This window comes from Oryctolagus cuniculus, chromosome 3 (assembly GCF_051225735.1).
Source record: "Oryctolagus cuniculus isolate XC-2025 breed Fujian yellow rabbit chromosome 3, ASM5122573v1, whole genome shotgun sequence".
NCBI lineage: Eukaryota > Metazoa > Chordata > Mammalia > Lagomorpha > Leporidae > Oryctolagus > Oryctolagus cuniculus.
This window is the reverse complement of record NC_142869.1, coordinates 79,685,546-79,712,738: the sequence shown is the minus strand read 5'-3', so window position 1 is coordinate 79,712,738 and position 27,193 is coordinate 79,685,546. Positions and strand designations below refer to the sequence as shown.

At 36.4% G+C, this 27,193-nt stretch overlaps 1 protein-coding gene across 13 annotated transcripts in view; it reads left to right on the top strand.

Annotated features, from left to right (window-relative positions):
* SLC4A10 (solute carrier family 4 member 10) overlaps window positions 1–27,193 on the top strand; it is a 329,775-nt gene that overhangs the window by 280,110 nt on the left and 22,472 nt on the right. For all 13 annotated transcript variants that reach the window (XM_017342639.4, XM_070069865.2, XM_051848038.3 and 10 more), the window contains 7 exon segments: window positions 804–909; window positions 6,958–7,119; window positions 8,905–9,018; window positions 10,514–10,675; window positions 18,453–18,704; window positions 21,447–21,515; window positions 26,853–27,026. In XM_017342639.4, the coding sequence (XP_017198128.1) occupies window positions 804–909; window positions 6,958–7,119; window positions 8,905–9,018; window positions 10,514–10,675; window positions 18,453–18,704; window positions 21,447–21,515; window positions 26,853–27,026 (1,039 nt within the window).

Below are 27,193 nucleotides of genomic sequence, written 5' to 3'. Positions count from 1 at the left end.
TATTCAATGAACTTTCAAATTATGTAGTAGATGTGATTTTCCATAAGAAAATGCTTCGGAAGGGCAAAAGTTTTCTTCAGGTTTATGAATGAATTTTCAGAAAGCAACTATTCACAAATTGAGGTTAACTTCTAAGACCATTAATTTGTCAGTTATTTTTGCTTGCATCCTCTTCTCACTGATTAATAAATTTATAAGTAACATGAGGTCAGAAATTATCTTTTATATTACATAACAATCACCTTATTTCCAAATCTTTCTTCTTCAAGCTATGCCTACACCAAGCAAGCATTCTTCATAGTATCAAAAAAATTTGTGGATTAATTGCTTAATTTTGAAAAAGATATCATTCACTGCAAAAAATGGTTTATCCTGAGACACCTAGAATTCTCACTTCAATGTATCTTTAACTGTGAATTATAATGTTATAAATATCTTTGGAATATTAAATATCTCCATTAATTTTAATTGATGTGATCATACAATATTAGATAAAATGGGTTTATTTTATAAAAATAGATTTAGATGCTTATCATTTTTCACTTTGACTTATAATTTAGGGGCACATTATTGTCTTTAGAACTCTAATTCTAGGAAACACTCTAGAATGGCCTAATATCCCAGCAGTATATTAATTTTGATTTTTAAGTAGTTTGTTCAAGAGTCATTTAGGATGACCTAACTACTTGCCTGTCAGATGGAGGAATGCTGTGACTGGGGAGGAGGGACATGTTTCACATCTCATTTGGGTGTAGTGACATAAAGCTACTTAATTCATAAAAGACAATACTTTGCCTTTTCAGATGTAACTGTGTGGAACCACATAATCCCAGCAATGATACTTTGAAAGAATGGAGGGAGTCCAATATTTCAGCCTCTGACATTATTTGGGAGAACCTAACTGTGTCAGTAAGTAAAATATTGAAAAGTAAGTCACATCTTGACATCTTAAGTCACAAATTATATCTTGACATACTGAGTCTTATTACTTATAGGGGCTTTTATTGACATTTTGAAGCTATTTATTGCTACTAGGGTAAACTTTTTTAATGTATAGTAATTAAAAAGGGATTGTTTGGTTTCCATATCAGATATTCATCAGTAACCTAAGGGTTTCTTTTATTATTAAGGTTTTTCTAATAGTAAGCCTGAATTGGTCTAAAAGCACACATATGCAGAGTATGACTGAGATGAACTGAAAGCTCTTTTAGTATGAGTGGTGTTGACCTAAATGAAACCATATGGCAGAAGTAAGTCTGCCTTCTGTGTAAAAAACCTGGAGCACTTTTACTGTACACTGTAATACTGTTCCAGCTGTTCAGAGTATACTGAGGGGGAGGGGATATTTTAAGGTGTTTTAGTATAAATACTGAAGTCTTTGGGAAAAACAAAAGTAATTTTTCATAACAAAATTCTGGCATCTCCTTCAATAAGAGTTTCTTTGCTTCTATTTTGTTCTTAGCTGCCACTCAAGAAAGGGAATAGAAACATATTTTTAACCTAAACAGTTAAATCCTGTACCTTTTGTTTTATTTGCTCTGGCTTTTCTCCACTTTGTAACTTTTTTTTTCTCATAGCTGCTTTCTTCAATTCTTCTTAATATATTATAGTATTTGCACACTTTCTTTCCCCAGCTACAGTTTCATCCTTTACTTCTGTTAAATGAAATCTTACAATCTGAAAAACTGAACATTTTCTGCCTTAAATAAATATTAAAATCTAAGTGGCACTTGTTTCTTTCTAGTCTTCTCAGTTAACAAACATTACAATCCTAAGCTTCTGCCACCTTCTCTACCTTTGTAAATTCAACCTCCAATGTAAACATCAACACAAAACTATATGAATTCATTTGATCAAACATACAGTATTTTAGTAAGTGGGCTAGTAAGTGAGCATAGAAATCTTTTTTGTTTTAAAGATATTATTAAACTCTAAACATGATTTTTGTAGGACCAAATAATCTTTTCACTGTTTTCTCAATATTCCTTATTAAATGTATTCTTTCAGAGTTGAAATTGAATTACTTACTTGCTATTTAAAATTCTTTCTTGACCTTTATTGCCTTTATTCTAATCCTAGTCATTTTAATTACAGTTAAGACTCACTTACTCTTGTTTGCTTCTGTTATTATTAATGTTTATTTTATTCCATTAATTTTTCCTTAGAAAAGTAGCCTAGCCAGCCTGCATCCAGTCAGAGAGCCATTTAAAATGATGACTAAAATAATTAACAAGCCAGTCCAAAAAAGACAGATATCCTATGTTTTCCCAGATCAGGGGTAATTAATAATAATAAAGTGTAATGTATTGGAATGAAATGGACATTTTGAGATTTGATGACTGTTTATAGCCCTTGTCTCTTCTGTTGAGGAAGAGTGTTGTTTTTGTTTTTGTTTTTATTTGTTTGTTTCTTCATACTATTTGTGGAACTCTTTTGCTTAGTGTAGGGTTACCCTCCTGATCATTAAGTAAAGTGAAAGTAAATCTCTGTAAAAATTAAGAGTGGGAATGGAGGCTGGCGCCGCGGCTCACTAGGCTAATCCTCTGCCTGTGGCGCAGGTACCCTGGGTTCTAGTCCCGGTTGGGGTGCCGGTTCTGTCCTGGTTGCTCCTCTTCCAGTCCAGCTCTCTGCCATGGCCCAGGAAGGCAGTGGAGGATGGCTCAAGTGCTTGGGCCCTGCACCTGCATGGGAGACCAGGAGGAAGCACCTGCTCCTGGCTTCGGATTGGCGCCGGCCATAGCAGCCATTTGGGGGGTGAACCAACAGAAGGAAGACCTTTCTCTCTGTCTCTCTCTCTCACTGTCTAACTCTGCCTGTCAAAAAAAAAAAAAAAAAAAAAAAGTGGGAATGGAAACGGAAGGAAGAGAAAGGTTTAGAGCATGGGCGGGAGGGAAGGGAGGGAGGGAAGTATCACTGTGTTCCTAAATCTACATATATGAAATACGTGAAACTTCTATAACTTAAATAGAATTTTTAAAAACCAAAACAACAAAATAAGAATTACTGAGCTTAATAAGAAAGAATGCTACAGTTAGTCAGAATTTTAGATATGGAGAAGCAGGCATTTAGCCTAGTGGTTCAGTCACCCACATCCCGACTCAGAGTACCTGGTTTTAATTCTCTGCTGCAGATCCTGACTCCAGCTTCCTGCTAATGTAGACCCTGCGAGGCAACGGTGAGGGCTCAAGTAATTGGATCCCTGCCATCTCATGTGGGCACCTGGAATATACTCCTGGTTCCTGGTTTTGATCCTGGTTCAGCTGGTCATAACCCTAGCAGTTGGGAGCATTTGGGAAGTGAACAAGTTGATGGGAGTATGCTCGCTCTCGCACTCTCTCTCTCTCTCTCTCTCTCTCTCTCTCTCTCATTCTGCCTCATAAATACATACAAACATACACAAATAAATAACAAACATGGATTATGATTATGATGGATTCATTCAGTAGTGGGTCTTCTGTTTCTCACCCTTGTAAACTGTATATAAAGAGTCCCTGGCTTATTTCCCTTATCTTCAAGTCCCCTTCAATAGGAAAACCCAAAAAATCCTATCTCTAAATTATTTGGCATAGTAATTTACTCAGTGTTTATATTCTCTGAATAATTCAATGCTAAATAATAATGTTAATAGTATTTATTAGAAAATCCCGAATAGCAACCTTCTGAAAGACCTACAGCATGATTGGAGTGGCTATGAGTACATTTTATATATTAGAACTCTTAGGGTATTGCATAATGCAATGAATAATTTTTGCAAGCAAAGCAAATATAAAATTGCAGGATTTCTTCCTTAATTTTAAAAGTTCTTAGACTAGGTGTTAACACTTGGTAGAAATCTTTTATTAGTTAAAAGCAGTTTTTGCAATAGAAATTGCTATTTTTTTTTACCAGAAATATCTTGTATCACCAAAGGGAATGCTTTGTAATAAAAAAAAAAATCTTGTGATAATTTTAAGTCAATGAAGACCATTAAAATACTTGTCTTAATTGTTACACTGTTTTTTTCTCAATATGATCATCACTGTCTTCAAAAGAGTTTTATTAATGCAATATTGTGATAATGGCTATTATTACCATATTATAAATATAGTGATATGATATAATATTCATTTGGAAGATCCTGAATTGTTTTCTTGAATTCTTGCATTTTTAAGAATTATAATTTTTATAGCATGCCAACTCAGCAAGGGCAAAAAAATTATCTTTCTTTGATTCTTCCAAATTGCTGTACATGGTTAGTGTTAAATATTTGATAAATACTTAATGCTTATTTGAAAATAGTTCCATCTCACATATTTTCTGCTTAATTCAATTATTTCATGGCAAGCTAGATTTTTAGATTCTCAATATATATATTTTTATAATTCAAAACCAGCCATTTTAAGAAATCCGTAGAAAGCATTTAAAATATCCGCAAGCAATTAACTAGCAATTGGTTAAAAAATGTTTCAGTGACTAGATTACATATTTAGCTTGTATGTACATAAGGGGCAGGATGTTAATTGCAACTTTAATTTCTTATTTTATTGAACATAATTTTTGCCAACTTATAGAATTATTTAAGCTTAGAATGTGTTTGAAGAGTAATTAGTAGAAATCAGTTTGTCAACAAGCATTTTTTAGTATCCATTGTTAGTCAAACCATATGGTAGACTCGAAGGAAAAGAGTAGAGTTTGGATTTGTATTCACTTCTACATTTTAGGACTTCTTTCTTTCTCTCTCTCTCTCTCTCTCTCTCTCTCTCTCTCTCTGTGTGTGTGTGTATGTGTGTGTGTGTGTTGGGAATAACAATATAAACTTGACAATAAATATGAGACTTAGTAGGTCACACATCTCCTTTTTAAATTAATATCTTGTCCTCTCAAAATGAAGAAAAAACAAATGACACTTTCAAATTGGCTTCCAATTAAAATAACTAGGTGGGCCACTGGCAATTTACTATGGATAATAGGACACTTATAGAAGTCTTTACCCACAGCACCACAACACTGCCCCGCTAGGAGTCTTTAATGGCACCTATGTTCTTTTTTCTTAATTTTTTTAATTTTTTAAAAATTTATTTGACAGGTAGAATTATAGACAGTGAAAGAGAGAGACAGAGAAAGGTCTTCCTTCTGTTGGTTCACCCCCCCCAAATGGCCGCTACGGCCGGTGCTGCGCCGATCTGAAGCCAGGAGCCAGATGCTTCCTCCTGGTCTCCCATGTGGGTGCAGGGGCCCAAGCACTTGGGCCATCCTCCACTGCCTTCCCGGGCCACAGCAGAGAGCTGGACTGGAAGAGGAGCAACCGGGACTAGAACCCGGCGCCCATATGGGCTGCCAGTGCCACAGGCGGAGGATTAAATGAGCCACTGCATCGGCCCCAACACCTGTGTTCTTAAGAATTGAAAACTAGACCCAACAATATCCAAGGGTGAAGTTTTTTATAACTGCAGAAAACACCAATGGTGTTCACAAATCTGCAGATACTATGTTTATTACTGAACTTGTAGCTTGTTTTGCTTTTAGTCATTCTACTAACTCTTTGCTTAGTGAATACTGGCCAGATCAGGAGAAAAGATTGAAAATCACAAGGACTAATTTTTTTTCTACTTTATCTATTTTTATAAAATTTTTAGAATAGGAAAATTAAAGCTATAATTAAGGCCTGGGGGATTTTTCAGCACTTTTTTTTTTTTTCAATTAGCCAGGTTACTGTGCTCTGTATTAACATAACATGGATAACTGGGATTCAACTTTAGCTAGCAAGGAAAGTATTTGCAGTTACATTAGAAAAAGGGGACAGATTCTTTTAGAAAATTATAAGGTGTTCTAACAATGTTTCTTAAGAATCTTAGGTTCAAGGCAGCTGTTCCACATAGATTTTACTAGTTTGCTTCTTTTTGGATGATATGTAGTTATTTGTCATTTATTCTAGAAATTTTGGAAGGCGTTTGTTTTCTGCTATACAAGGATTCCAGGGCCTGAAGTTTGATTCATTTGGACGGACTTTCTGTTTGTGATCAATCTGTCAGTCTCTATTTTTCTCTAAGGTCTCTCTGAACCACAGCACAATTCAGTTTCTGTTCAGGGCCAGTTTAAAATATTTAGTTTTTCTTTAGAAAATGCTTTGACTTTGCTGCCACCTCATGGCTAAGGCAGTGATTAAAAAGAATTCTTCAAGGGCTTATGGAAATGAAGTACCAGAGGGGGAAAAAAGGTTGTGAACAAGTTGAGGTAAAGATGAGTTTTACCTTGTTTGTATAGTTATTTTTTCCATCATTTGCTCTTTAAGTTCAAGAGCCTCATCTTTGATTTATAATTTCATTTCAGCAATTGTATTTTGTGGTTTTCTTACTGCCTTTCTATCTTGCTTTCTTGGTGTTTTTAGTTGGTGATTCTATGAAATAATTGTTCTTCTTTCATATGCGATAATATTTGCATCACAGGAATTGTGTTTGAATCACAGTTCTGCCACCATCCAGCAGTAGTGAGACCACAACAAATTTAACCTCTTTTTGCCTCAGTTTTCTCAAAAATTTAATATAAATAATAACTTCTACCTATTTCACAGGCTTGGTATAAAAATTCAATCAAATGGTGCATTTAAATTACTTGGCATAGTGTTAGATGTTAGGAACCACTTACTGGAAAATATATCTTGTTTCCAATAAATCTAATGTTAAGAACTTATGTACAGTAGTCCCTAATTAAAAATCAATTAATTTTAAGGGTTTAGTTTTATTTGTGAAAGTAAAATTTAAAAAGTGCTTCATGGTAGAACTGTACACAATATGAATTTTTGATGTTGCTCACTACCTAAGTAAATAGAATTCAGAAATTATAATGACATTGTTAAATCTTTACAAGAACCAAAAATGAAAACCTTTAGCATTTCAACTGCAGTTGATAAGAAAATGTCAGAAAGAAATGCACCCAGTTTTTTCCTAACAGCTCTGTCTTCTTTACTTCCTCCGGCAGGAGTGCAAATCACTGCACGGGGAGTACGTCGGCCGAGCCTGCGGCCATGACCACCCCTACGTCCCAGACGTCCTGTTCTGGTCGGTGATCTTGTTCTTTTCCACGGTTACCCTCTCAGCAACCCTGAAGCAGTTCAAGACTAGCCGGTATTTTCCAACCAAGGTACTTAGAGTATTGCTCTCCTGATGGAAATGTAAGCCAACATATAGTAGATTATGAAGTTCTATGTGTTTCATGGGAAAAGAAAGAGCAATTGATGAAATAACTGAAGCTACAAAAAGGCTTTTGTGTGAGGGAGCTGCCAATTTGTGGGGGTTTGGGAAAAGCATTTTGTGATACAAGTGCTGGGAATGTACAGTCCCTGAAGGATTTTCTCTGAACTGCAATCCCCAAAGATCATCTACCACATTTCTCATTTGGGTTTTTGGAGATTCCAAGAACATACTGCATTACTGATTGGCACTTTCTTGCCCAATGAACAGTGGGAACTATTCCAGCCTAACAGATACCTTGGAGGAACCACTGTTGTGTTCTTTAATTGGGAAAGCCCCTGAAAGACTCCTTGGAATACTATTCTCCTTTTCATTTTTAAGATGTCAGTCCCTCTCCCAACCTACCATGTTTGCATCTGCATATTTGGAAAGGAAAGTAAACAGAGAAACAGCTTAGTTCAATATTTAACACTGCAAAGTAACACCTATAATGTTTGATTCCACAAAAATAAATAAATAAATAAATAAATAAATAAATAAATGAAATCAAAGAAAGGAAGCAAGCCTTTTAGTGAGGTTATGTGATCAAAATTCCACTCTGGAGCCGGCGCCACAGCTCACTAGGCTAATCCTCCGCTTTGCGGTGCCAGCACACCGGGTTCTAGTTCCGGTCAGGGTGCCGGATTCTGTCCCGGTTTCCCCTCTTCCAGGCTAGCTCTCTGCTGTGGCCAGGGAGTGCAGTGGAGGATGGCCCAAGTGCTTGGGCCCTGCACCCCATGGGAGACCAGGAGAAGTAGCTGGCTCCTGCCATCGGATCAGCGTGGTGCGCTGGCCGTGGCGGCCATTGGAGGGTGAACCAACGGCAAAGGAAGACCTTTCTCTCTGTCTCTCTCTCACTGTCCACTCTGCCTGTCAAAAAAAAAAAAAAAAAAAAAAAAAAAGAAAGAAAAAAGAAATTCCACTCTGGGAAAATGCTTCAACAACTGCTTCTTCTACAAGGAGCTGGGTTTTTTTTGTTGTTGTTGTTGTTACCTCCTCCTTCACTAAGATGAAAATACATTTAATTAATTAATTAAAGATTAATACAATATTATTTTTTGTAATTAGAATAATCTCATTTTGTGCATCTATGTCACAATGACATACCAATAGAACCATATCTTATTGATAATTATATAAGGATATTTACTCAAACAATGGCATGATAAGTGACAAATGGCTATAAAAAGTGGCTAATATAGAATACATTTAAAATTTTTGTGCTTTGTTGTGCATATATCCAATGGCTATGGTCATATCCTAGGTCAGCTACCATCATGCTTCTTCAGTAAGAATAGTTCTACTTTATGTTGCTTCATGTTCATCATGTTAAAATATTATTGATTAATTCAGCCAAATTCTGGCCATCCAAATGTACTTAGTCTTATAAATAGTCAAATAACATGGATTCATAATTAATTTAGATTTTAAATAAGTATTGAAAACAAAATCAACCACCATGATACTCTTCCAAAAAACCTCATTCTAGAAAAATTGAGCATTTATCTATTTCAATGACAGAGATACATGAATATATATTCAGGCAAGACAGAGCTAATGGTAATATTATAATATGTATAACATATGATATTACGATATTATATCATAAATTGTCTATAAAGTGTTACTCTAGATTTTGTTCCTGGATATTTCTTGATTTTATAACTCAAGTAACAAGTGTTTTCATTACTTTTAGGTTCGATCCATAGTGAGTGACTTTGCTGTTTTTCTCACAATTCTGTGTATGGTTTTAATTGACTATGCTATTGGAATCCCATCTCCAAAACTGCAAGTACCAAGTGTTTTCAAGGTGAATTTATCATCATGATCACTATCTATTAATCTCTCCAGCTGTAATGTTTTTTAGTTGATGTCTTTAACCTTCGTTCTTGGGATTTTCATGGAAACATAAAGAATATAGATTAATTGTTCAGTAAATAAAATGTGAATAGTATGACTAAAATGTTTGTCTAGTAGTTAAAGATTATGAGAATTATAGAAATAGAAGACTAAAGATTACTTGGAAAAATTCTCTGTCCATCCCCCAGTTGGGCTATCTGTGTACTATACTCCTAAAAGATGAGGAAGCATTTTAAAACTAAGACAAATGTAATATCTTGATGCAGCATCACACAGTGGATAGGACCTGGAAAAAAGGTAGACATACATTTGTAATAGAACTCTGACCATGTTCTTATGTGAATTTGGGCTAGTTGTCCTCTCCAAGTCTCAGTTTTCTCAACTGTCAAACAGGGCTTGGACATCCTGTGTGATTAGAATTAATTCCTTTGAGACTCATCTTAGTCATCAGCCATAATTAAAACCCTCCCCTGAACCTCTGATGTGGCCATGATTTTTTTCTCTACACAATAACCTGTGTACACATTTAAAATAGCAGCTACCACATTATATTGAAATAGTTGATGTGTCTGTCAGATTCTAACTCGAAAGAAGGTTCTGATATTTTATCTTTGTAGCTTGGTTCTAGGACAGTGGTCAACATACTATTTATTTTGTTTGTTTGTTTGTTTGACAGGCAGAGTTAGTGAGAGATAGAGACAGAGAGAGTTATAGACAGTGAGAGAGAGACAGAGAGAAAGGTCTTCCTTCCATTGTTCCACTCCCCTAATGGCTGCTATGGCCAGCTCTGTGCTGATCTGAAGCCAGGAGCCGGGTGCTTCCTCCTGGTCTCCCATGCAGGTGCAGGGACCCAAGCACTTGGGCCATTCTCTGCTGCCCTCCCAGACCACAGCAGAGAGCTGTACTGGAAGAGGAGCAACCAGGACTAGTACCCGGCACCCCAACTGGGACTAGAACCCAGGGTACTGGCGCCGCAGTTAGGATTAGCCAAGTGAGCCACAGCACCGGCCTAACATACTATTTGTAAATATAAATAAAATTTCCACTAGTAACAGTAAAGATGAATATTGTTTTATTTAATATAGATATTGATTGAGATATAGACTTTTGAGCCAGTCTAGCAGAGTTCCAATTCCTTCTTTAACTCTAACTAAATTTGGAACATAGGACAATTTGTTGGAATTCTCTGTGCTTTAGTTTCCTCATCTGTGTCATTTTCTTTAGGCTGTTGTGAAGAAAAAAATGAGTTAAAGTAGTTAAGGCACTTAGGATGGTGCCTGCTGCCTTACAAGTGCTTTCTGAATATCATTACCATTATCATATTATACCCCACTGAGCTTGTTGGTTTATAATTAGGGCTTTTCTGGAAACATCTGTAAGACTTAATTTGATGAGATGTTCATTAATCCTTCTAATAACTGTGTGCATTTTTTTGTTTTTCACAGCCTACCAGAGATGACCGTGGCTGGTTTGTTACACCATTAGGTCCCAATCCATGGTGGACAGTAGTAGCTGCTATTATTCCTGCGTTGTTGTGTACTATTCTAATTTTTATGGACCAACAGATCACAGCTGTCATCATCAACAGAAAAGAGCATAAGCTAAAGGTATGTTTTAATATCCAATTTAATGTAAATAATTTTGATTTAACAGATAGCAAGTGATGTTCTTTAGACTTTGCCTATATTCTGTCTTCATTTGTACAAAGAAATGTTAAAATAACATCTGAGATTCATGATTTTTGTTGTTTTACAGGATACTTTGTCTTGATGATGAGATGAAAACTTGATTGTAGCACTTGGCTGAGCTGTAAAGTCTCAGACCTTCCTTTCAGGGCTTAAAACAAACAAACAAACAAATAAACAACAAAATACTGTTAAAGTTCTCAGTTTACCATGCTTATCATTTTCCAATAAAATGACAATCTATTCTGGTGGAATCCAGCTTTACCAACTTGCCTTACCTAGGATTCTTCTAGTTGACCCCAAGTATAACTATTATGTTGCATCCATACTGGGACAAATTACACTTTCAGATATTCTCTTTTTCTTTAATTATTATTTTACCTCTAAGGACTATTACAACACCTTATAGTTTGTAAGTGACATCTTTGAGTTTTACTTCAAATTTTGATAAATTTGTTTTTACAAAAAGAATAAGTATGTAAATGTCTTATTGTATTCTGATAATGCCATTTTTGCAACTGTGAGAAATCAAAGTTGTTCACTGGTGTGCAGTTTGTCTGAGATATGTAATGTGACCACTATCACTTACAGAAATATGTTAAATAAAATCAGTGAAACCATGGAATGGTTAAAAATAATCTGAATCAAACTCATATTATAGGGGGCTTGCCACCTATCTTCACATATTTTTAAACTCTAGAGGAAAAATCATTACCAGAGTACAAGAAAAAATAGTTATAGGCTTTTATAAGTATGTGAGAAAGATTTAAAAACCTTTATGTCACTGTCATTATGATGGATACACACTCAACCTTTCTAGAATGAGGATTCATGGAATAGCTATCATGGTGGTTGCAGTGTGTTCAATATTGATGGAATACAATAATGATATAAATCTCAGAGAGCAATGTGTTTGCAATTTTCCTACTAAGAAGGAATTTTGTGTTTTTATTGGAGAAAATGTGTCTACCCTTAAACAAAGAGTGTTCTTCATTCTCTTTGTAGAATGTTTCTTAAGAATGTTTTAAATCTTTTTGAAAAGGATTTCTCAATTCACTAGTGTTCTGTGTCGAACAAAATGTTTAAATCTTAAAGATATATTTTACAAAAATATCTCATAAAGTATTAGGAACTATTCCAGTAGTGACTGGTACATGTTCTGGAGGGGAAGGGATTTACATTCTATTTATTTATTTACATTAAAACAATAAACAGACATATAAAGTTATACATACTTATTAAGGACTATATGATATTGCATTCCATGTACATGTTGTTATATGTTTAACAACTAGTTCTCTCTGTGGATAGAAAGAGGAGAAACTGATTTATAATGTTTGCTGAATTCCATGGGATGGCTGTTCCCACTATGGCTGATTTTAAGCTGCCAACACAATATCAATGGGCAGGAAAACTTTTTGAAAACTGAATAATTTACTCTCATATGTTTATGACTTGGCTACAATATCCCCTACTTAACTAAGCATTTTAATATTGGAAATTTTAATTATTTAAAAATTATTTCTCAAAATAAGGCATTTAGATTTCCAAGTTTGATAGCCTGGTTATTTACCATTGATAGTTTAAAAATATTTGCTTTTCAAACATCAAGCTTCTGCCAAAGTAAATATCACCACAATCTTATTATTAAACTTGCATAGTTAATTAAATAGATCTGTAAAACAAGTGTAAATAGTTTGTTAATATTGTGTTATTCTGTTGCTCTTTTCCTACATGCTAGTCTATTTTTTAAGACTGAAGGCATTTCTATTTTTCTGATTTTAAAGTAATGTATAATTTTGGTTTAAAAATCAAGTAAAAAGTTAAATGACAAAAGTGAAAAATACTACAATTTTCATTACCTAGGGATAACAGGTTACATTTTGATATATACCCAGGCATAGAATTTCATACTACATATGTTGTTTCTTTCTCATGAAAGAAAATTATTGTGATAATCATATAATATCAACAAGAGAAACCTGAACTATCATTTTTAATGGCTGTATGTATTTCATTGTATGACATGTGCTTTAAAAATGAACTAAGAGGCTTTTGTTTTAGGAATCCATGTAATCATTATCACCCTTCAATGGAAGACATCCTACCCTTTATAATTCAGCAGAAATCCCACTAATTTTACAAAAAAATTGACCTGTGTAAAGCCCATCAGAACTGATGTAGTATTTTTTCTAAATACTAATGGAATCATATTAAAGCAAAATGTGGTGGTAAATGAAGATTTGCTGGCAGAAATCTTACCTTTATGGACATTCTGTAAAGTTGATCTTTAGAAGTCCCTCAACCTTATAAATCACACAGTCTTGTTACTCCTTAGTCTTCTTGAGCCTATATTACATCTTGGACTTTACAGTCTTTCTAAAACTCCAAATCAACAAATATGCTAATTTCTTGCTTTATATATAACTAAAATGCAGTAAAAACATTTTAAGTGGTCTTTTCAAGTACTTGTATTTATAGAATTAAAGGCAGAACTAAAGCATTTAATGTTTTGTCACCAAAATACATCTGAAGCTGTATTAGTAGACCTTTGTTATTATACAAATAGATGATTAAGTAGTCAAGGGATCATATTTGTGCCCTTAACACTCTGGATTTCATAAACAGTGGAACAAATCTGGCTTAATCATATTCTCTACTGCGACTACCACAAGCAGAAGAACCAGTCTGCTCTTGGCAATACGAATCTGAACACTCCAACCTCCTCCTTGGATGTGAATATTTTGAATGCCAGTTCTTTTTGTTGAAGACATAATTTTTCTACACCAAACACTTATTTTTGGCCTATAGCCTTGTCTTCTATAAAGCTTTACTATAGTGTGGTCTGCTGCTACTGATTTTCCTGTTAACCACAAGAACAAAAAAAAAAGGTCACCTTCTCAGAACATTGTTTACTCAGAATAATGGTTTGTTCCATAGCTGTCCTCCCTGGCTGTTGCTTCACTGAAATATTTGCAAAGTCTCCTGGCTTTGATTTGAATTACATTTTCACGAAATGATGTGTTTCTTTAATATATCCCCAGACCACAAGTTAACCACATTTTCAGCTTTTACTAAGTTTCTTTTCTCACTTAAAAACTCATTTTTTTCCATGGTCAGCATATTACGTGAAATCAGCTAATGAATCATATTTTCTAGTTTGTGTCTCAAGTCCCTTAGACCCCACATCATGTATCTAGGTCTCCACCATATATCCAAGGACTCTCAGAACTCCTCTGATTCTTTCTGTCTACAAACTCAGCAATTTAGGTATTTTTGTGTTTTTTTTCACTTCCAAGTCCAGATCTAGTAGTTGATTTTCTTTTAGATGACAATTCTCCTGCCAATTAAGATGATTTTTATCATTTTATGAGTGTTACTATGTACACATTAAAGCTGTCTAGGCACAGCCCACTGGCTGAGCAACTTACTACTCTATCCAAATGAGGGGACTCAAAATTAGCAAAATTCCAGCTTACTGAACTCCATGATTCTTTTGGTCATTCAGGAGGGAAAGAAGCTGCAAATGTAAAATCTAAGAATGCAAAGTATTGTTGTCTATTAAATGTAGATATACATGTAAATTCATACTCTTCAGCATTTATTTGTTTCTTCCTAAAGCAGTAGAATGGGCATAGATGAGCTGAATCTCTTTGAAAAGCATTAAAAATCTCTGCCTGTTTTTTTTTTTTTTATGAGTACACTCTCTCAGAGTGAAAAGAAAAGAAAGATATTATTTTACAGAAAAAGAAAGTTTCTGTAAGATACAACCATGGGCTTCTCTACATGTTTCTGTAGACAGTTCAGGCTTCTTTTGACATCATTTTTAATAAACAGCAATACAATCCGGGATCACTTGAGTAAATGAATGCGTTTGCGACATTCATTTGGCACCACATCCTCTCGATGGTTATGGCATTTGATATGTTCTTTTTTGCCCTCTTTGTCAGCCTGGTTCTTCATGTCAATCTATAGTCTTTTATGTGGTTAACTTGACAGATGCAGGAAATTGCTGCCAAGCTTTGAAATGAATTTTTTCAGCAGTGGCATCTGGGTATCAGATGGTCCTCTTGGCTGGCCTCTTGTCTTGCTGCATGTTGGTTTTAGTGGGGTCTGGTGTAGCATCACCTGTTGCTATGCTCCCTTTTCCTTCCATATGTCCATTTTCCGTGATTCATGGATGAATGTGAGAATAAAAGCTCTAGTTCTGTCTTTACTTGAGAAAAAATGTACAGAAATATGTTAGAAGGTACAGAGTTCTCTCTCTGACAAAGGGATACTTCCCTTTGGCTTGCATGCCTATCAGCTAATAATTTCGTTACAAAGACCAAGTTTTAAAAGACATTTTAAATGAAGAGCAAAGAAAAGGATGCTGATTAATTAGAGGATATGACAGAATTGCTGTTATCCTTTGGTTTATATAAATCAAGATTCTCCCATTGTTTTATAACATAACCAGAGGAAAATCATATTTTTGTTTTTATTGTATACCTGTATATTACTAAGCCAGATTTCTAAATTTAAAATCATTTCCTCCAAAAAATTTTTATCCACTTCTTGCAATTCAGAATATCACTGTTTACATTTGTATGATACTTCAAAAACACTCACTAAAAGTAATAGAAAAGCAGCATCATGACAATGACCTTGCTCATACTACCAAGCTGTAGAGAACATGGACCCTAGAAAGTCCTGGTTCTGCTGTAAGCTGTATTCTGTCCTCCTCCAATGTTCATGTTGTAGCCTATGGCACCTCTTTTTTTAAAAAAAAAAAAAAAGATTTATTCATTCATTTATTTGAAAGTCAGAGTTACAGAGAGAGAGAGAGAGAAAAAAAAGGAGAGAGAAAGAGAGAGATCTTCCATCCACTGGTTCACCCCTCTGATGGCCACAACGGCTGGAGCTGCACCAATTGGAAGCCAAGAGCCAGAAGCTTATTCCAGGTCTCCCATGCGGGTGCAGGGGCCCAAGGACTTGGGCCATTCTCCACTGTTTTCCCAGGCCACAGCAGAGAGCTGGATCAGAAGTGGAGCAGCCAGAACTCAAACCAGCGCCCATATGGGATGCTGGCACTGCAAGCAGCGGCTTTACCAGCTATATCACAGCGCTGGCCCCTGTGGCACCTCCTATATCTTCTATCAGCTTAGAAACACCACAACTTTGCAAAACAGCTGCAAGAAACACCATCTCCCTATTATATACCTCAGAAGCAGAGGCTTGAGAAATGAAGCCCTTCATGTTCTATATCCTTATTAGTCCAGAGCCCTTAAGACTGACACTCCTCTTGTTTACAAGGCTGACTTTAAAGAGACCAAAGTTTGGGTTCTGTTTGTGCAGAGCAGTATCTTCCAAAATGTCTCCCAGAAAGGGCTAGGGTTCTGGTAAGGCCTATTCCTAGGCCTTTTGGATTGTCCCATCTCCAGGGTGTTTCTGTTCACACACTGCTGCCCTTGTGAGTGAAAATTGTTCCTTAGTGGCTTGCAGAGTTACTCCAGAGTTACATTCATCAGGAAAATTGGGTTGAGACATTCTGGTAGCATAACTCCAATCGAGCTGACCCAAGTAAGTAGTCCACTGGGTTGATGACAACCACAGGAGGGAAGATCTTTAGTTGAGTATCACCCATATGCTCCTATTGTCTCTTGCACTTTTATAATTTGGTAGGAAAGAGTAGAAAGGAAAGGAAGAATACCTGATATTAAGAATTTTTTCTTTATCCTTTTCTTAACCAATTAACAAAGCAAAATAACAGGAAGGAAGCATTACCATAACAAATATGCAACAAATACTCAATATATTTCATACCCCAGGATATATAAGCTTACTTATACAACAAAATGCTTGCAGTTTGATAAAATTTCCTTACAATATAAAACTATTCTTCTAGAATAATCAGCCAGTTCTGTCACGATCATAGTAACAAATGGAAATGCTATATTTCTTGTAAAATCATGTTTCTTTAATTCTAAGAAATTCAGTAATAGTTATTTTCTTTTCAAATAGTCAATCTTTAATTTTAAAAGTTTTAAATATTTGAAAGTCAGAGTTACAGAGAGGTAGAAACAGAGACAGGGAAAGAGAGGCCTTCCATCCACTGGTTCACTCCCCACATGGCCACAACAGCTGGAGCTGAGCCAATCTGAAGCCAGGAGCCAGGAACTTCTTCCGGGTCTCCCACATGAGTATGGGGCCCAAGGACTTGAACAAACCTCTGCTTCTTTCCCAGGTGCATTAGCAGGGAACTGGATTGGAAGTAAAGCAACTGGTGCCCATATAGGATGGGTGCCAATATGGGATGCTGGCGCTGTAGGTCAGGGCTTTAATCCATTGCGCCCCAGCACTGGCCCCATCAATCTTTGATTTTTATTGATTGCTTATATGCCATTGATTATGCTTACAGCTATGAGACATACTGAGAAATTATATGATAAATTATCTACCCTTGAGAAACATATGGTTTGGGGTAGGCATTTGGCACAACAGATGAGACACAGCATGGGACACCTGCATCCCATATCAGAGTGCCTGAGTTTGAGTCCCACTGCTCCTTCCAATGCCATCTTCCTGATGATGCACACCTTGGAGGCAGCAGATGATGGCTCAAGTAATTCAGTCCCTGACACCGACATTGGAGACCCAGACTGGACTCCTGGCTTCAACCTAGCCCGTCCCTAGCTGTTCCAGGCATTTGGGAAATGAACAACAGATGGAAAGCTCTCTGTCTATCTCCATCTATCTACCTTTCAAATATAATGCAAAAAAAAAATAACAATTTTAGAAGAAACATCTTTATTGAGGAGCCTCGAAACAAAATGAGTGCAAGAGAGAAATGTGTTCAGCTGCTAGAATGTAATAATACCTAGCATCTACTGGGTGCTTGCTAAACAGATATTATTCTAAATGATTTATGAAGTTAACTTATTTAACTCTCATAACAATCCCAAAATGCGCCTTGTAGTCTCTTCATTATTATTTTCTGTACAGGGAAAAAGAGGCACAAGAACTTAACCAATTTGCCCAAAGTCATTGGTCAAGCCAGCATTTGATCCCAGAGATGTCTCCAGAACCCATCATCTTTAAACACTTTATAATACTGCCTGTCATGAAGTAGCTGTTAAAAATTAAAACTACAAGTTGAATGTAAAATAGGCCAAGCTTTTTGCTACCTCTGCAATTTACACTTTCAATTTTTATGTAGAATGGAGGGGGAAGGTAATGATTCTCTCACCTCTCCTTAATTTCTCTCCCCAAGGAGCCTTTATCTAATCCACGGGTGAAGTCTCCACACACTCCACTGCACTTGTTTTCCTAGTTTCTGTTTCCTGCCTCGTTCTAGGAAACACTCACAGTTGTAATACCTAAAGATCAATGATAGTGGAGTAGAATTACAGAGTATACAAAAGAATACAAAAGCTATCATTTTATTGAGAAGCTGAAATGGAAACAAATGAGAGAAAGATGGCACCATATTAAGATATGTATCAGGGATCTCAGGAGCTATGATATTATTCCAAATAAAAGCCACCCATGAGGCAAAAGAGAACAATTGGAGATTAAATGCTTAAGTAGATTTTGTCTCTACAAGATCTGATATGAAGGACTTCTTGGGTATTGTCAGGAAGTGGTTTCTCTTCACAACCAGGCCATCCTTAGCTTTGTTGTTGATACTGTTCCTTTTCAATCTTTCTTTTTGTAACAGAAAGGCTGTGGGTACCACCTGGACCTGTTGATGGTGGCCATCATGCTTGGGGTGTGCTCCATCATGGGTCTGCCATGGTTTGTGGCTGCCACCGTCCTCTCCATCACTCATGTCAACAGCCTGAAACTGGAATCAGAATGCTCTGCTCCAGGAGAACAACCCAAATTTCTCGGCATTCGGGAACAAAGGGTTACTGGACTTATGATTTTTATTCTTATGGGTTCATCAGTCTTTATGACAAGTATTCTGAAGGTAATAAAGTCTACCTTTGTGAACTTGAGAGCAGGCAGAATGCATCATGGTTTAAAAATTTCATTTGAATTCAAGCAATAGGTCTGAAAATATTATGTAGTATAAGATGAAAACGATTAATTTATTTGCCATGTTTATACACTTCCTACTAGCATAAGGGAGAAAAGTTATGTCCTTTATTTTAGAATTCTTAAATGCATACAAATTTAATTTGGCTAAGTAGAATTTGAATATAAATTGTTATGACGATTTTGAAATGATGATCAAGCTATGGAAAAAAGTCACTCATTATTTCTGACTGACTTGTGACCTGAATTCCCAACAAGCCTATACAAAATAAAAGTTTTCCATTTTCTTGTCAGTGGAAGATGTATGAGCAATTAATGTTGCCTACTCTGTGATAGAAGTACAGAAACAAGCATGGTCATGCTCATGGTCACATATGCAGTTTTGTATTTTAGGTATTCCATAAAACTACTGCATAGACATCATCACTGCACATCGTTACTTTTTCCACATTTCAAATAATTGAATCCATTTTGTAGAGAATAACTATTTTGTTATGTAATTTTGGCCAATATTTCTAAATTGTGTAAATTGTGTTTTAAGTTATAATTCACTCTACTTGCCCACGTTTTGGAATCTCTAGGTAACCTGTTTGGCACTTTACACAAGTTCACTTGTGTTTAATTATTTATACAAGTATTTAATTATTTATATATTTGCAAGAATTAATTTCTGTTATATAAGTAATTGTCTAATAGGATAATGGTTAACTATTCCAATAAAAGAGAAAATTTGAAATCATTGAATATTTACAAATACCTGTTGTGATGTTAAAACAACACCTAAATGTTAGCTTTATTATTCACCTATCCTTTTTAAAGATTATTTATTTTGAAAGTCAGAGATAAGAGAGAGAGGGATAGACACACACACATACAGAGAGAGAGAAAGGGATCTTTCATCCATTGATTCATTCCGCAGATGGCCACAGAAGCCAGGAGCCAGGATCTTCATCCGGCTCTCCCACAAGGATGGCAGCATTCCAAACAGTTGGGCCATCTTCCGTTGGCTTTCCAGGCCATCAGCAGGGAGCTGGATCAAAGTGAAGCAGATAGGACTCAACCAGCACCCGTATGGTTTCTGGCATTGCAGGCAGTGGCTTTACCCACTGTGTCACAATGCCCACCCCTATTATTCACTTTTTAAAAAAAAAATTATTTATTTGAAAGAGTTACACAGAGAGAGAAGGAGAGGCAGAGAGAGAGAGAGAGAGAGAGAGAGAGAGAGATTTCCCATCTACTGGTTCACTCCTCAAATGGCCGCAACACCTAGAGCTGAGCCAATCCGAAGCCAGGAGCCAGGAGCTTCTTCCAGGTCTCCCATGCAGGTGCAGGGGCCCAAGCACTTGGGTCATCTTCTACTGATTTCCCAGGTCTTAGCAGAGAGCTGGATGAGAAGTGGAGCAGCTGGAACTCAAACCAGTGCCCATATGGGATGCCAGCACCACAGGCGGCAGCTTTACCAGCTAGGCCACAGTGCTGGTCCCTATTATTCACATGGTGTTTTAATAAATTTTGACCTATAAAATATAACAACCATTTTATTATCATCTCATTTTAGAAATTGGAAAACTAAGGTGCTTCATCAAGCTTAAGGGAGCTTAAGTAACAACTGAAGATGCTAGAGCTAAAAAGTGCTAGAGCTAGACTTTGAACTCATGTCTTCTGGTTCTATACTAAACTGCTTTTTTTTTTTTTTTTTTTTTTTTTTTTTGACAGGCAGAGTGGACAGTGAGAGAGAGAGACAGAGAGAGAAAGGTCTTCCTTTGCCGTTGGTTCACCCTCCAATGGCCGCCGCTGCAGCCGGCGCACCGTGCTGATCCGATGGCAGGAGCCAGGAGCCAGGTGCTTTTCCTGGTCTCCCATGGGGTGCAGGGCCCAAGCACCTGGGCCATCCTCCACTGCACTCCCTGGCCATAGCAGAGAGCTGGCCTGGAAGAGGGGCAACCGGGACAGAATCCGGCGCCCCGACCGGGACTAGAACCCGGTGTGCCGGCGCCGCAAGGTGGAGGATTAGCCTAGTGAGCCACGGCGCCGGCCAAACTGCTTTTAAAATACATTTTTGGGGGAGGGGGACAGCACTATGGCACAGGGGTTTAGCTCACCACCTGTGATGCCAGCAACCCTTATGGGCACTGGTTCCTGTCCCTGCTGCTCCACTTCCTATCCAGCTCCCTGCTAATGCACCTGGGAAAGCAACGGAAGATGGCCAAAGTCCTTGGACCAATACAGGCCTCAGCTGTTTTGGTCTCTTGGGGAATGAACCAGCAGAGGAGTATCTCTCTCTCCCCCAACTCTCACTCTGTAACTCTGCCTTCAAAATAATAAAATTAATCTTTTAAGTGATTCATTTTAAAAATATTTTTATTTGTCTGAGGTGAAAAAGTTTCATGTATTTCGTATATACAGATTTAGGAGCATAGTGATATTTCCCACCCTACCCTCCCTCCTGTCCCCCTTGCACCCACCCTCCTCCTTCCTTTCTTATTCTTCAAGTTTTACAATGACATACTTTCAGTGTATTTTATAATCATAAGCTTAACCCTCTATTAAGAAAGAATACAAAAAAAGTAGAAAAATGCTTTTTTTTCTATTATCTTTTTTATAAGTACAAAATAGCACAACCACAATCTGTTTGAAAATAACATATGCCTTTTCTTTAATTATTCTTTTACAGTTTATTCCCATGCCAGTGCTCTATGGAGTGTTTCTTTATATGGGTGCTTCATCTCTAAAGGGAATCCAGGTAAATCACTTACAGCTCTGCAGGCACATCTGTGGTGACTCATCTTAAATCTATTGATGCTAAGTCATGTGACGGCTAAGAAAAGCGCATCAGTTGAGGAGCAAGTTTCAGGCCGCAATTTAATTTCTTGAAACTTGTCAGAGTTACAAAAATTAAAGAATCTAGCAACTCAGGTTCATAACCTTAGGATACTTCTATTTACCCCAAGTCTGTTAAACCTCTGAGAGGTTTCCATTTATAGCCCTTGTGGAAGATGAATGGCAGTATATTTCAAGATACCCAAATACTTACAATCTTTGAGACTCTAATAATGTCTATGGACATCTATCCATGAGAATAAAAACACCTTTACCACCAAGATTTTCATGCTAATATATACTCTTTAAAATATTGGAAATAACCCAATTATCCAGCAAGGGTAAAATAATTAAGTAATCTATGGTATATTCACTGAAAATTGGTAATTATGAGGACTGCAAAAGTAACATGATACAGATATTTGTGGTGTAATACAAACTGAGGGAATGTCAGCCATAAATTCAGAAAGCTGTGAGCTTGAGTAAGATTAAAAGGGAGGTAGAGAAATAAAAACAATATGTTAAAAAAAATGAGATCCTAGATGATGTTATTTCTTTTATGTTTGTTTTCTGTTATTATAACAATTGTATTTATAAAATTATTTTAAAATTAATCTTAAAATAAGGATATATAGGGTAAGGCAGTTTCAAATATAAGGAAACCATATGCATTGTTTTAAATATTGAATAAATATTTTGCGTATTATATTAGCTTTCCATTGCTATGTAAAAATTACTGTATAATTTAGCAGATTGGAACAACACACTTTTGTTACCTCAGAGTTTCGGCGGGGTGGGGAGAGTCACACATTTGGGAGCCATTTACCTAAGTGGTTTTGGCTCTAGCTGTCTTATGTGGTTGATGTCAGAATGGAAACAGGCAGCAGTCAACCGAAGGCTTGATAGTATTGGAAGATCTACTTCCAAGCTGGCTCATCACATAGCTGTGGGCAGGAGGCAGTAGTCTCGCTCTGATTGTTGGTAGTAGACCTCAGTTTTTTGTCCCAAGATCTCTTCATAGGATACTTATACTTATGTTGTATCCTCATGACATAGAAACTGATGCCCTCAGCATGAGCAGGGAGGGGGAGAGGGAAAGGGAGAGAGAGGGTATTAATTAAGAAGTGCTTTTTAGTTCAATCACAAAATTGTGCATAGTCACAGTTCTGTTTGTTGGAATTGAGTCACTACTAAGTCTAGCTTGTAGACAAGAGGAAGGAAATTACAGTCCATCTCTTGAATAGAAGAGTATTAAAGAATTTGTGGATACATTTGAAAATCTCTAATAGTGTATTCTACATCTTTACATAGGTTGTTGGAAAATTCTTGTAGTTTTTATTTTGTGATTCTACTGTCAGTTGAATAGTGAGTATTTCCTTAATGTGAGGTTCCACATTCTGGAACCTCGGAATGTGACCTTATTAGGAATTAGGAGCTCTGTAGATGCAATTAGATACAGATCACACAATAAGATCATCATGGAGTTAGGGTGGGCCCTAAATCTAATGACTGGGATCCTTAAAAGAAGAGAAGAGGACACAGAGAGTCCCATGGAAGACCAGAAGAAGAGACTAGAATTTTGCTGCCACAAACCAAGGATGCCAGGAGCCACCAGGAACTGGAATATGCAAGGTTTTTCTCCCCTGGGTCCTTCACAGCAGGCGTAGCTTGGAAACATCTTGATTTCAGTGTTCTGGCCTCCCCTCCACAACTGTGAGAGAATACATTTCTATTGTTTAATAAACCCACAAATTGTGGTAATTTATTATATCAGCCTTAGGAAACTAATACAGATTTCTACTTAAATTTGCCTTGGAATAATCTCGTTTTGCAACAACATTATGTTGCCAGAACAGCTAACTTTTCTTGAAAAAAAAAAATAGAGACTTTTTGTCGTAAAGTACAAGTTTTTTGTCAATTAAAAAGAAAACATAATTGTAGCTTTTTCTGTGACACAGCTAGACTCGGCCCTGTTCAAGGATCTCCACGTCTGCATGAACAACTAAGCAGCCTCTGGCTTGGAAGGAAGCAGCAGCACCTATGCCTTATGCAAGTGCTGCATGTTAAAGCTGTGGGATCACGGGACACCCAGAGTAGACAGATCCTGACCTTGGGTAGCATTAACTTGGGATAGGGAGATGGTTGAGAACTGTTGTGTTAGAATTTTACTCAAGTTATATTCAATTTGCCCACTTAAAATTTCACATATAAAAAGTGTGTTTTGATAGAACTGACTTGGGTAAGGCAGATAGGAAAAAAGTTCTGAAGTTGTTTTATTTATTTGTTTTGCTGCTTTTTGCCTTTGGCAAAAGTTCCACAAGTACTACTTTCATCTGAGAGTGAAAAGTATTTATTATTAGGCCCCAGGCTCACATAAATACAGCAGCAAAAGTTTAAGAAGCAAAGTAGAATCATTTTGATAGACTTCAACAGATTTTTCCCCCTAATTCTACCCACATGCTTTTAAACTCAGAATTAAACAAAAATGTCAAGTTTTGTAATTATTTGGGGTGTGAATCTTTCAAATGAAAATTGAAGAAAACATTGTTAAAGGTCCATGAGGTAAGTACAGTGAGTTTTAAACAGCACAAATAAAACAGCATGCTGGGTCATGCATCAGCAAACGTTCTCATGCTCAGAAACAGGTTAATGAAATTTTCTGAGTCTGCAATCTCAAGCAGGGAGTTGAAAACATTTGAAATTTATAACTAGCTAGATAGGCAAACGGGATATGGATATTAGGAAATGATAAAAACCAAATGCAACACTCAGAATTTATTTACTTAAGTGTGCTATCAACAATTCAAGGAACATGTTAACTTGTTACCCTTTAGGTTGGAAGAATCTATGTTATTTGATTGCTGGGCAATATTAAAAACCTTATCCAGGTTTCCCACTGGAAAACATGGCAGAAAAAAATAGATCACTGTGTTCTCACGAATGCTGTTTCTGTATTCAGATATATAACCACATCTATATGCGTTCCAACACTTCAGGAATCCAAGTAAAGCAAATGTGCCATTTAAACAATAACAATTGAAGCACCCACACACTGAAGTACACTTATGCAATAACAGCTTCACAAATGGAGAGATGGTGGCTAGGAAAAATGGGTTCTACAGAAACAGAAATATTCAGTTATGGAACAGAGGATTTAATTTTATTTTTTCCTTATTTCCACCTTCATTATGCACCAAGTTTTATTTGTTTAATGGCTTCTAATTTTAAGAGTTATTTAGAAAGTAGAAATACAAAAAGACCTAATGGTCTGTGCATGGACTATATGGAGAAAGATAATCCAGGGATGGATTCAACACGTAGTTCTCTGTGTAGAAGGTGTGAATAAATGTTTTGGAAAGGTACAAGTGAATGTGAATAAATGAATGGATAGTGGATGGACTAAAGTGCATTTTTTTCTGTTGTAGAAGAAAGGTTAGGTGGACCATGAAATAGATCACAGAGGAAGGATAAGTTATGTTGAATTTAAGACTCTTATTATTTGTACCAGTAGGTTTTGGTGAGATAGAATGTTTTGACTGTATCACGTGGACTCCATGGACATTTGTCTCTTTGCATAATACTTTTGAATATTTAATAAGAATTACTTATAGTCTTCTTATAAGTGACCTAAGAAGCCGCAGCTCACTAGGCTAATCCTCCACCTGAGGCGCCGGTACTCTGGGTTCTAGTCCCGGTTGGGGTGCTGGATTCTGTCCCAGTCGCTCCTCTTCCAGTCCAGCTCTCTGCCATGGCCCGGGAAGGCAGTGGAGGATGGCCCAAGTGCTTGGGCCCTGCACCCACCTGGGAGACCAGGAGAAAGTACCTGGCTCCTGGCTTCAGATCAGTGCAGCGTGCCAGCCGTAGTGGCCATTTCGGGGGTGAACCAACGGAAGGAAGACCTTTCTCTCTGTCTCCCTCTTCCTCACTGTCTAACTCTGCCTGTCAAAAATAAATAAATAAATAAAGTGTGTAACTGAGCTAAGAAATAAAATCTAATGTAATTCTTTTGAGCATGCCTATCAGTGTTTGAAACCATTATTGTTTGAATAATCACCTCTTGTTGGAAACATCAAGACTGCAAAAATTGGCCTGAGAAAAATTAAATGATTCACATTAATAAAGTCAACTTGCTTAGTTGGTTAGTAAGTAAAATGTGACTAAAGATTTAAGCTTCTTGTGAAAATTAATTTATAAAATTTGATTTGAGAAATTGTGGTTTGCTAGATAAAAATGGCCTCAACACTATGATGATAATATTAGATAGCCCAAAAATAATAGTACTATCTTTATAGAAAAATTGATACAAAATTAACACTGAATTGACAAAAATAACATTGATTGAATGGAAATTGTTTTAATAAATTGAAAAATATATGTTTGACAGCGACAGGAAATTAGTCAAGAAACTAAATTGAGTTAACAAAGTTTGCTCTGGAAAACACTTTACTAACAAATAATCTAAGTTAAATTATTATGGTAAAGATGTTTGTGTTTGTGAAGACAGCATCAGAAATTTTGCTGGGAATCAAAGTATCAAGGTAATAACAATATAGTCAAAGTAAGGAGGTCAAAACATCCTGTTCAACAGCTGGATGCTGGTTTGGAGCACAGGAGAGAGAAGTGAGGCAGAGGGAAATAGCTGGGAGTGGTTAGCAGCTGTGTGCAAACTGAAGCCAGAAGAATGGGTGAACTAGACCCGCAGAGAAGAGGACAGAGCATGGGAGTCCAGGAGGGGCTTTATTTTTTGCCACTCCAAGTTAGCAACATTTAGCATTGGATTTATTATTTTGAACTCTTCCAAACTATAAACTGTATCAATAATCAAGTAAAATGGGGTATTAACTGAAATGTTAATATTTCACAGTATAATCATAACAATCCCATTATCCTAATGTCCAAATATCTACTTTAGTGCGATCTATTGTATGAACTTAAAATTTTGGACTATATTAAACTTCTACTCCCTTTTCACCTTAATAAGCAGATTTCTTTTAAAAAAAGTTAATAGACATAAAATGTATGCAAATGTTTGGAGTACTATGTAATTTTGTGTTACATGTGTACATTGTGTAACATTCAGTCAGGGTAAATATGTTTAACCTATGAGGCACTTAACATTTCTTTATAGTGAAAATATCCATAATCCTACCTTCACTTTTTTTGGGGGAAGAGATAACACAGTACATTAATAAACTTCTACTTATTCTACTTTTATTGTTGTCTTAATCCTAAAAGCAATTTAGTCTGTTTAATGTTTTAGCTCTTTGATAGAATAAAGCTCTTCTGGATGCCTGCAAAACATCAACCAGATTTTATATATCTAAGGCATGTGCCCCTTCGAAAAGTCCATCTCTTCACAGTTATTCAGATGAGTTGCCTTGGCCTTTTATGGATAATAAAAGTTTCAAGAGCTGCTATCGTCTTTCCTATGATGGTATGAAACTTTTGTCACTCTTTTTCTCTTCCACAGGTTTTCTGGTCTCTTGGAAAACACATGAACTGAAATGGGACAATAAAGCCATTTTGACCAATTATTTGGAACCACAGAATAAACTTTGGCACTAAAACTAATAACAACATAGGATTTGAAGAATATCATGA